This window comes from Neodothiora populina, assembly GCF_041146345.1.
Source record: "Neodothiora populina strain CPC 39397 chromosome Unknown canker_contig_13, whole genome shotgun sequence".
Taxonomy (NCBI): Eukaryota; Fungi; Ascomycota; class Dothideomycetes; order Dothideales; family Dothioraceae; genus Neodothiora; species Neodothiora populina.
In genome coordinates, this window is record NW_027191402.1 from 764611 (window position 1) to 776608 (window position 11998).

The following is an 11998-nucleotide window of genomic DNA, read 5'->3' on the forward strand; positions in this document are numbered from 1 at the left end:
TGATGAATTCGTTTCCACTCTCGTAGCCTACATGTCTATTAGAGTGTACTTCACTACACACCAGTATAGACAAACTATGGCCATGAGCAATAAAACGAGTTGCCCCGTGTAGAGGAGAAAAAAGTATATTGCAACACAAATGCTCGGCAGTGGATTGTGTTCCTCACAAGTTAGATGCAAGAAAAGTGATAAGTTCGTTGCGGGCGCCGAGCAACGCAATACACTTAAGCACTTGTGTACCTTAGCTATATAACCTGTCTTTCTCTGACCTTACTACAAGAATCATTACTTAGGTTGTACATTACTGCTCATACAGAAACATTCACCAAGCATTTTCGTTGAGTGAAAGCATTCGTGGTTGAACAGTTGATTTTCCACCAGAGCACTTCTTCAGCAGAATCATTCTGTTTGCTGTTCACGTTTACGATTCACTTGCGAGATTCAGACGAGTGAGGGGTCAGTGTTCTTCTTCACATAGAGAAGGAACACAGCACAGCGAATACCTATCCCAGAGCCACCGAGCATCCCCATCTTACTCCAATCTTCTCTGCACCGCATCCTCCACCACCATTACCCAGGGCGTCACCACGGTGACCACTACCACCACCACCACCGCCGCCGCCGCAGCCCCTGAGGATGTGTGGCCGCAAGCACGCAAACGCGCGCACGCACTACGCAGGCGGCTATGGCTCTGCAGCGAGGTACGCACGCAGACACGGTGTGCAGGCAAACACCCGCACATCCATCTCCGGCAACAACATCGTCAACAGCAACACTGGGGGTTCTCCTGCTGCTGCTTCTGGAGCTCCTAGAGACGGGACCTATGGGGGAGGAGAGGCCCACGAGGGAGAGGAGGGCAGCTCAGAAGAGGAGAGCGACTACGACTCCGACTGGGAGTCAGATTCCTCAGAAGCGTCTTTCGAGCCCCTGAGCAACGATCCGGAAGTCTACCGCCCTGGACGTATTGTCGTGAGAGTCGAGGCAGGTGTAGTGGTGCGTGATCGTGCGCCTGCTCAGGATGTCGTTGCTCCGATGCAAGCCCAGACATCTGCCACTGCTGGTGCTGCTTCAACCACTGCTCGTGCTGATGCTTCTGCTGCTCTGGAGCAGGGCACAGCAAGTCACCCGATCGTCATCGACGAGGACGTCGAGAGCAGTTCTTCCGCAGTGCCTGCATCTATGCCTGCTTCTGCTTCGGGAGAAAGCAAGAAAAGCAGAGTTTCTCCATCTTCTCAGTCACGGAGAAACGCAGTGAGGTCTTCACTTGCTCGCGCACAAGCCGCATCATACGCGCTGGCAGCAAGAATGCAAGCTGGGGATCCGACCGGAATGGGCAGATCCAGGGGCGACAACAGCCGCAACGCCGGGGCTTCATTCAGAAGAAATACGGCGCGAAGGACCAGGACAGAACACAGCGAGCAGCAATCCGGCGGCAGAAACGGCGGCAGTGAGGAAAGAACGGAGCGTCTGCTGCTCGCATCGCCATTTACTACCCCACGACCACTTCCTCATTCCCTTACCCTCCAGGAAAACAACGTCAGCACCAACACCAACACCAAAAAGCGTCCTTCCCCATCAGCAAACCTCGATGTACAGACGCCCACAGAAAAGCGAAAAACGCCTTCACCAACCTTCACTAACAACCTCTACACATCCTACGCTCTGTCCCAGGAACGTGCGTCGTCAGCGTGGGCGCGGACTGTCACGTCACCATCGCCATCGAGAAGGTCCGGGGTGATGGTGACCAGCAGACGTGTTTCGGTAGCGGAAAGAAAGGAGGAGAGAGTGAGGAGTGAGGAGGAGGCAAGCGATGAGAGATATTATCGCGAGGCGAGACGCAGGCTGAGGAGGGCGAGGAGGGAGTGAGGTTTGATTCATTTTCATCTTCTGATTCGAACTTGAACTTGGGCTGAGGTTGGAGTTGCGGTCGAACCTTCAGGGCTTTGACTTGGCTCGGAATTGATTTGGTTCGGTTTAGTCTGAAGGATGGGGCCTTGGATTCGGAGCATACTGCGTCATGGCAGGCTTTGGCGTTAATCTTTGGGTTCTTGTTGTTTTGATGAGATCGCCACGCGGCGTGGCTTCTACCTTCATCTGTACTTTTGATCAGATTGATACTCTATCGGTGTGACTATTAGCATCCACCGAAATCAACCTTTGAGCTTCATCAATGTTTCATGCATATCTAATGACTCGACCCACTGAACTATCTTTTCAAGTCCATTATAGCTTTCATGTACAAGACTCGAAGTCAACTAATTGATTTCAACATCAGAGTCAAGCTTCATTAATTCCGGCAAATGCATTAAACAGTAAAGAATTAATCAAATGTCATATTGCGAGGGGGTATCAATTTTTTGCCAAGTGTGAGGTAATAGTTAAAAGAAAAGCTGTTTTGAGCAAAATGTAAACACGTCCGAACCGAGTAAAAGGAACCACCAAATCACTCACTACATCTTCACCAGTGGCGTTTATCAACATGTAATTGGTGTCTGTCCCTACTCGCGTCCGGCAGTGTGCTGCCACCTACGCTCCAAAATCTCATCGACGAGATCCTTGGGCTCCGAGCCGTTCTCGCAATCAGTCCACTTGCCACCATCTCTGATGCAGTAGACCTTGTCGTCGACTCTGACGGTACAGCTCTTGGTGACGCCATTGTCTGCGCTTCTCTGTATGCTTTTCCTGAGCATGCTGACGCCTCTTTCGCCGTCGTCGTCACTGACGCACTGGTTCAGCTTGCCAAAGTCCATGCCGTGCTCGAGGGCACAGTCCTGAAGAAGGTTCTCGGAGGGAATGTCGCTGTACTGGTTTGATAGACACATGGTGAAGCCGAGATATTGCTTTGGGTCCGGGTAGATGTGCGCGGCACAGAGCTCGACGATATTGCCGAGACATTCGGTCTGGCCATGCATACAGACAACTCCGTCATCGTGGTCAGTGGTACTAGAGAAAGTCAGGTCAGTCTAAATATTGACGCAAGAGCGGAGAATGGAAATGCACTTACGATCCAATGTATGAAAGCTTGAAGTCCACCAATCCACTGACATTGACCATCGCAGGCAGGACCAAGTCGTGTAGACAATCTCTAGCGTCCGGGCACTTGCTCATGATGTGAGCCTCGAGCGGAACTCTGCGTGGCAAATACTCCTCGACGGCATCATCGTCCATCAAAGCGATACAGAAGATACTGGTGATAGGAAGCAAAGCGATGACTGCCAAGAGACCAAAGAAGAAGACCTTGAAGACCCGTCCTCGCGGCGTGCGAGCCCATGCTGATTGGTAAAGGCGCTGTGCGGCGAAGAGATCACGTTGTGCGGTTTGAGCGTTGATTCGCGCCTCTTCGACTCGGACGGAGAGATCCTGCAGCGTCGGCTCGACGACGTCTTGCTGTTGCTCGATCAGAGGCTGTTTCTCCATCTTGATGTTTAGTTTTGGAGATGTGAATTGTGTGATGTTGTTTTCGAAAGATAGGAACAGGTGAAGTGTTGCCTTTTGACCCTCGAAGACTCCAGACGCCACCCAGGGTCCAGACATGTGGCTTGACCGCAAGAGGAAAGCCGCAAACCATGCGTCATTTGACGACTGCGCCACATGACTTTTGACTCTCTTGGCATCAACTCGTCTACACTTCATCTCGTATAGTAACATAGTACGAGAAGTGCTTCCTTGACTTCAGTATCCTTTGAGGTATCGTAAGGTAGTTCGCAAAGTGCCATGATATTCGACGCTGGCCCACGAAGACTCTACATGTTCGTGTGCACAAACACTACTATCGACAAGGGTGGGCTGAGTTCAGCCTTGCTCGAATACCTTAACAGGACACCGCAGCACTGCTAGCACTGTGTTTATAATCTACACGTATCTTTCCATCCACAAACAGCAGGCTGTAGACCTATACCCTCCATTTGGTCTTATCTCGACGAATAATATTGTTTCCATGAAATGGTAGCCTACGAGTATCGCGTCCCGGACTTTGAGGCAGCAACCTCGAGGCCTCCACGGAGATATCGGACGTAGGTATATTCGGAAAGTCAAGATCATTCTTGGCCACCGCTTATACCGTAAGACGATCACGATTATATATATATGTGTGTGTAAGAAGTCCGCCAAGAAACAAGTGACTATCATCTCAAGCATCAGTTGCATATTGTCAAAATTCTGTCTGTAAAGCCGTTGTTATTATACTTCCCACTACCGCCATGTCTACTTCCAAGTTTCAGAACTTCGTCACAAAGGACTTTGTCTACAAGACTGTCAATGGACATGATCTCGAGACCACAGTATGTGTGCCGAAGGATGCCGCACCAGGAAAACACCCCGTTGTTATCCATTGGCATGGAGGCTGCCTCATTAATGGAGACAAGATGTACGAGCCATGGGTAGCAACATGGTAAGTCTTCGTCATTCATACTATATAACAAACCACATGGCATTAACCGGAGACAAGGCTCGTACAACTTACTGAATCGAAGAGCGCCATATATGTCAGTCCCAACTACCGCCTGTTGCCGGAAGCAACCGGCAAAGACATAGCAGAAGACATGACAGCCTTCTACGACTGGTTCAAAACTTCTTTCGCAGATGAAGTCTCCAAGATCTCCCCGAACGTCGAAGCAGACTTGACCCAGACCCTAGTGGCAGGCGAAAGCGCAGGCGGCTATCTAGCCACACAGTCCGCCCTGCGCTTCCCAGAAATCAACTTCAAGGCAGTCATCTCCCAGTACGGCATGATCGACCTCGAAGACCGCCATTATACCGAGGCCTACCCTAAGAACCTTTTCGGGACCCCTAGAGTCGAGTCTGCCGTCGAGGATTATCTCAAGACTTTCAAGCCTGGCACTATCAGGTCCTCGGCGACGGATGTTGACTCTACGTGGATGTTCGTTGTTGAGGTTATGCGACAGGGTAGATATCTCGAGTTCCTGGGCACAGACAAGAATCTGTTCCCGATGAGACTGATCGACGAGGCGGAGAGCCTGCCGCCGTTCTGGTTCATCAGTGGTAAAGATGACGAACTCGTAAGTGAAAGCCAAGAGGAATCCTGCCCCTATGAACCCCAGAATGAGCATGAGTGGTTGATATTTGACCTAGGTCCCCATCGACGGTACCGAGAGATTCATAGCCAAGATCAAAGAGAAGCATCCCGAGACGCCCTTTCTCTACACCCTGGAGCCTGGCCCTCATGGCTTTGACGTCGGTAATGTCCTGAGTGACGCGTGGGTCAAGCAAGGATGCGAGTTTCTCGACAAGTACTGGCCATAGATTATCTACGCTGTGAAGACGCTAGACTATCTGTCTGTACAAATGAAATGATGAGGACCAGCATTTCATCTGTTCCAAGTTTGCAGCTGCATTGGCAGACTCGATCCTTTGCCGAAGTGACTGTTGTTTCTGGTTGACCGGTGTGGTCGTACCCTGTATGCATGAAGTAGCCAAGCACGCTAATGAAGGGGCAGCTCTATGATTGTGCCCCTTCTCCCGCCTGCAAGAGACCAGGCACGTGTTCACGCGGTCGAACCGCGATAGCACATACCGAGGACAATGATGCCTCGCCAATGGCGGAATACGGTATCAAGCAACGCCTTGATGAATATGACTCACAAAAACGCAGGTCTTGTCGAGGTTTATGGTGTTGTCCTTATTTAAGGTTTGAATTAAAAAAGACTCGTTACGAAGGCCAGAGTTCTACCTCAGCCTCTTTTACAATAATGATCCAGACTCTCGTATACACCTCGAATCAACAACTTGATCAGTGTAGCTAGAGTGTAGAAATATTGCAATTATCAGCTCCTAATGTATCTACAGTGGACAGTGAAACCATTTAACGCCCAAATTCAACGGCTAGCGATGATGAACAAGTATCTTCTAAGCATATTATGGTAGTCTTAGTCGTCAGCTCTCCTTAGCTGCTTCTGTATTATACGACATGGCCCAATCCAAAATGTCCGACCTGTTTTGTCCCTTAGGGTGATGCTCTGAGATATGTACAGTAGCATAACGAGTAAAGGACAAGCTTCGTTTGAGATGCAAACTATTACGCTTACCATTTCGAGACATAGCTTCAATTCAGCATAAAGCATAGGCTACCTAGCCATCTTTATATAGCTTGTCTCTCTGCATATCTAAGTGTAACTTGACCGTGAGATCCTACGCGGTGACACATTATTGTTATTATGTGAGTCGAGCGGAAAACGTGTTATTATTCCTTGAGCTTTGTGCTTATGAATGCAGCGCCACCTGATCATCTATGCTTAACTCCACGTACTATTGTATGATATGACCTGCTCCTCCTGATATCTCTTCAATCCATCCCAATCTACGCAAGAATGTACTACACCCCAACTCAACCCATCTTTCCAGTACTCCTCCGGACTCCCAGGAGGTGAATCGCTCTCGAACACCATATAGTCTCCGCAGGTAATACTCAGCCGAAGATACTCGAAGCAGTGTTCCAGATGCGTAATCCAATCCGCATCAATCGGATTACTAGACAACTGATCTACAGAATCAGCCTCGTATACAAGCTTGTTGTACCGCGTCCTTATCATGTCAACGCAATGCAAACACTGGCTGGGGCGTTGAACATGAATGCATAGATTTCGAAAGGTTGAGGCTTTTTCAGATTGAGCAAGAAGCAAAGTATAATATGACATGGCAGAAAGATGTTTAGTCTCAATAGATGCCTTATATACAGTATCAGAGTATCGGGAACTGTAGTTCAACTAAAGCTGTATTCATGTACTAGACATGGCATCGAGTGACGATAATCTAAGTAGATTTGAAACCATACACAGCCAAGTCATCTGCCATTCCAGGAAGAGTCCAAACTGCTCCCTGAACCCCACCAAAAACATGCAATGGCATAACTCCTCTGTATTCAAAACCAAGGCTTCGAAAAACTCCTTCAGATGCCTTATTCTGAGGATCGAAGAGGCCCAGCACAGCGTCAACTCCAAGTGTATCTTTAGCGTACCCTAGCAGCCCATGGACAGCTTCCTTTGCATACCCTTTTCGCATCTCTTCTGGCAAGATAGCGAACCCAAGATCCGGTACAGTGTATGAGTTTGCGCCTTCGCCGCGCATCAAGGATACTGTGCCAATGGGCTTACAATGTGCAAGTATACCATTGTCTCGATCAACCGCCCCTTCTAGTATCTGTTCGGGTTTCAGACTGACTAGATACGTCCCATATCCATTGCGAGCATGCTCGGCTCGAAAACGGCCTTCAAGCTGTCCTCGAGCCTTTTCCACGGTAGTAATTGAGGTGGGCTTGCCGCCGATAGAGCCAATGAATTCGGGTGTGTTGTAGAGCTTGATCAGGAAATTGCAATGAATCTCATTACTAGGTCGCAGGTAGGATAGATACATTCGAGGTGTCTCAATTGAGAAATGTGGATCGGTCATCTTTTTGTGTCATAGACGAGAAATTGGAAATGTAGATGTTATGACTTGAGGATAGGGAAGTGACTGGCATGGTCAATGAGCAGGGAGCATCCGAAATTTATCGTAGTCTGTAGTTCGATTAGAAATGACAATGTCTCTTATCTCGCATTGAAGCTATGCCATTTCTCTGAGGGGACAAAATGCATTTGACACGTTTCGTGCACTAGATATGGAACAGACAGAATGGCTACACACCTAGTATGTCACCGATGATACTGTAGTGTCTCCTAGAGTCAATCAGGACCCTGAGAGAAGTCTCGCTTAACATAGTGCTCAGATCCTACTGTATGTTGTTATTTTAGCGGGATCTGCACGGCCAAGACCTTCCATATGAGGCTAGTAAACAAGGCCCACACCGAGCATTGTATAAGATAAGTACTGTATCATAGACATGACCGCCTCAGGACAAGTGCATACGGCACATCTACCCTGATTTGACACAGGATTCAGCAGCAAAAGTCCTGATTGGTACCCGAGTCGCGAACGTGTTTGTCGCACAATGTTGCCACATGATTCAGGAGGCGCACGCTTGTCGCTAAAGAAAGGGCAGTCGTTCAGACTACATCACTTGTATACAAGATGCAGAAAAGGGCAGAATATCGGACTCATCAGCCACCTTGGGGATTTTGCAGACATGAGAAAAAGGGCAGAAAGATGCAGCTGAGAGATCAGAAGTGGCAAGTAACAGTGCCCTTTTTGCCCATGACTGCTTGTATTAAATGCTTTGGGTTTCAGTGCTGGAGTGAGGTTTTCGATTCCGTGTATATGCTTCCATCATAATCTATCGTCATGTCTTTCGAGAATGAAATTGACCTGACAGACATGACTTTGGTTTCTGCCAGAGTCTCCTCAGCAACCACACCTGAGCAACAAAACGGATTGTACATACGTGTCGTAGTGCCACAGGGTAGATCCCACGTTATGCACTCGATCATTCTCGACTCCACCGAGAGCAGCGAGGTGTTCTTCAGAAAGCTCCAATCGATATATAGACAGCATCAGAGCTTCATTGAACAATACTTCGGACCGCTGCTGCGTGCATTTTGCATGCAAATCATTGCCATAAGCGTCGTCACTATCAGCTCAGTAAGTAAGACGGCCCAAGTCGTGTAAGATACACGCGCCGAGTATTTGTCCAGTTGGACCTTGAAACTCAGAGCTCTCCACAACAAGTGAGCATTGAGTCTTCCCAAAAGAACGAATATTTGACCAAGCTTTGGCACAATCATGGGATGCTGAGGGAAGGAGGCGACCTGATGACCCGGTATGCCTCTTTTGGTATCGATGATGCTGATACTACGAATGCACTCTTGATCGGTCCGGGTCTCAGTCAAAGTTCGGCCTGCATCTGGTTAGCTACAGCCATACTACTATCAACAGTCATTGGCATCTGGAGTGGTTCTCGAAGCCATAGTGTGGTGAATGGCATTGAATTCGGGAGCGGTCTGTTGGCAATCTTGACTGCTGTGCAAGCCGCTTTCATCTGGCAGAACAAGCAGCAGATACTTTGGCAGCACGTGAACTATGATGCAGAAGACGAGAAACCTTCCTGCTGAATCCTTGCTATGATGGTGATCACAATTCAGGATAGAAAATTGTGTAATTTGAGATACTGGGATTAGTCCAACTCTATAAGACGGAAAGCATATACGAAGTGGTGCAGAACAGAAGAACACAGCATCAGGAACAAATTAGTGAATGAACGTAGTACCGTATTCCCACAATCGCTCGGAAGGTTTCCCAGAAGAAGTTTCTTCGTAATCAGCCAGTCCGAACCACCCAATGCGTACTATGAAAAAGGGGGAAGATCATAGAGAATCAGACAATGTCATCTTTCAAGGACGAGCTGTCAGAGTTGGCGATTGTGGGTGAGGGGCGAGGTCCTTAAAGACAGGGTGGATGATGAGCCTTGGCTCGACCATAAGCATCTGCTCACGAACTGAGAACAGACTCTGTGGGTCTCTCCATTCTAGACTTGGGCGACGTTGATGATTTGAGTCTTTCCTAAGGACTTCGTCGTACGGGAGATAGCAATAAGGTTCTTAAAAACTAGGCAATTCAAACCAGTCCTTGACAAGGGCCCAATTCCGAAGGATATGCTGCTCAGCAACATGCTTTTGAAGTTCTTGAAGGTCGTGCTTTATCCAATCGCGACTGCGATCTTGCCAGTGGACGACGTGACCACAGGCTGGACAAGCTAGATTCCAGTCCCGCGGGTTAATAGACCTAACACGAAAAGCCTCATCCGCGGCTTGGACTTCGGCCTTGTTGTGGTCTGACTCGAGATGCTCGCGTGAGATGGCTTTTGAGCAGCGAGCAATAGGGTCATTTTTTACGAGACATAGACATGGCTCCAACAATCATATGCGCAATGCTGAGATAATCACGTTTCAGTGTCGGTAACAAGTCATTCTTGCGACAGTGATGTCTGAGATGACCAGCAAGAAGGACCAAGCTGGACATTTTCATTTTGCAATCATCCACTAGGCATGGCCAGAACAGGGCTTCAGGATGACCTTGACAGAGGTGTGCAACAAATTGATCTCGGCGGTAGTTGCCTCTGGATCCCCGTTTTTTGCATGTACGGATGGGACAGTCGATTCTTGGCCCATCGTGAATTAGCTGGTGCCTTTCGAGCTCAGAAGCTCCACTGCAGACTCTGGAACAAGTCTCGCAGTGGTATCCAGAGCCTGGATCTCCAGTGGCAGACTTGTGCTTTCTCATGTGTACACTTAAGCCACCTTTTCGGCTGTATACCCTCAAACATATGGAGCATGCTTGAGGTCAACTGTCAGATACTCCCATTGTTTGAGATCCGCTTGATAGTAGCTCTTGCTCGGAGCGTTCACTCAGCGCGTTACGCTGCACATCTGCAAGCATAACTTGAGTATTTATGCAACGATCCTGATAGGGCTGGTGTCCGGCCGGTCTTTTCGCCCCTTTGTTAGCTCATGTCTTTTTTTTTACTCACCTGCAGGGACCGTCTGGATCAGCGGTGTATGCAGATTCCTGGAAGCGGTTCGAAATCTCAAGGGGAGTAGCGCTGTCGTCGGCGACTGGTGGTTGGTGCGCAGTGGCGGCTGCAGGCTGACAGACTGCACTGGCATCAGAGCCTGTGACGTGATCTTCATGTAGCCTCGAAGCCCAATTCTGAGTTCCGGTTGACTCCTGCAGTGGATCGACCAGCTGTAAGGAAGTTTCCAAGGCAGGCGCGCCAATTCGGATCCAGTCTTGCAGCTCAGGAGTCCGCTGGCGTACTTTATCGAAATGGATCCATTCAGGATCATCAGGCTCGGGTACGTATTGAGAAAACCAGGGTATGTAGTCGCTCATGGTAGGCGTGACGTGTCAAAGTGCTGTGTTTGCTGTAGGTTGCCTGGATTTTGACGCTGATGCTGTGATAAGGTGATGTGGCTTGCAGGTGTGCGTGAAGCACGGGATCGTGATCGAGCTAATAAGCACTTTGGAGGGCGAGTTTTGGAGACGCAGAGTGCAAAATCATAGAGGAACAGGGCCCGGGGGCATGGGGGACTTTATGTTCGAAGCGTGTAAGAAAGGGCTGTGTTCAAAGGCCCCGCATGCTTGTCGGCGTGGGTTCACTTCGATCTTCGCTTCGTCATGACCAGCCCACCGTGTCACAAGTTGGATTCGGCAAGATGTTTCAATGTTGAGTGATGGCCATGATGTTCCACTTTTTATGTGGTCTTGTCAGCGCTGGCCAGCCTACCTTACCTTTCCATACCTTGCTCAGTGTTTGTACTGTAGCTCTGGCGTGCAATTGAGTACTACAAACGGAAGAGCAATTTTGTTGCACCTGCTTGCTCTTGTACATGCTCAACCGTCACTTAGTGTAAGTCCCTGCCTGCTTCAGTAAGGTAAAAGATACATTCGCCTATGAGTACTACCATCACCAAGGCGACCCGGAATCCTGCGACACAGCGTAAACAATTCTGCCAAGTATTCCTATATCAAAGCTGGCAGCTCTACTATTCTGGTACGATGTGGTAAGGCGAATGATTCGTCCTCTGGCAGGTTTGAGCATCGACAATCGAGTCCTTGCAAGATAGGTACGATCTGTACAGTGTGCTGGGTCGTGCTGAGTAGAAGCAACAGCTTTTGTAGCACCCTGTGACTGGCAACAGTGTCGTTCCAGTACATGATTACCTTATCTTATGATACACAACCCTGCGACTTGCACACTGCAAGCACTTGTACAGTACAAATCAGCTTTCGGGCGATTCTGCTCAGAGCCTCATCAAAACAATCATATAGACTCGCAGACGAGTCCCAGTCGCGCGAAAAGGACTTGGCTAAGTCGCACTTTTTGGCCACGTTCGGCGGGCGGAGATGGATATTGATAAGGGAGTGACGCATGGTGTTAGTGACGGGCCGGCTTCGGGTTACTTGAGAGGCGACAAGAGGGTTAAGGTTAGCTGAACGTTTCGCATTACCTTATCGTGCCCTGGAGGTATCGTAAAGTGAAGCTACTGTTAAGTAAGTGGGATGATGTCGTTTCTGGAGGGGCTCTGCAATATCATGATCTTCTGACAAACGT

At 48.9% G+C, this 11998-nt stretch overlaps 2 protein-coding genes across 2 annotated transcripts; one reads left to right on the forward strand and one right to left on the reverse strand.

Moving 5' to 3' along the window:
* Positions 1 to 2498: 2498 nt before the first annotated feature.
* AAFC00_001862 (uncharacterized protein) lies at positions 2499 to 3417 on the reverse strand (the record flags this gene model as incomplete). The annotated part of the gene is made up of 2 exons (XM_069341114.1): positions 2499 to 2943; positions 3005 to 3417. The coding sequence occupies 2 exons, from the start codon at positions 3415 to 3417 to the stop codon at positions 2499 to 2501; spliced, it is 858 nt and encodes a 285-aa protein (XP_069204627.1).
* A 782-nt stretch (positions 3418 to 4199) lies between these two features.
* AAFC00_001863 (uncharacterized protein) lies at positions 4200 to 5262 on the forward strand (the record flags this gene model as incomplete). The annotated part of the gene is made up of 3 exons (XM_069341115.1): positions 4200 to 4390; positions 4448 to 5018; positions 5092 to 5262. The coding sequence occupies 3 exons, from the start codon at positions 4200 to 4202 to the stop codon at positions 5260 to 5262; spliced, it is 933 nt and encodes a 310-aa protein (XP_069204628.1).
* Between the last annotated feature and the right edge of the window lie 6736 nt (positions 5263 to 11998).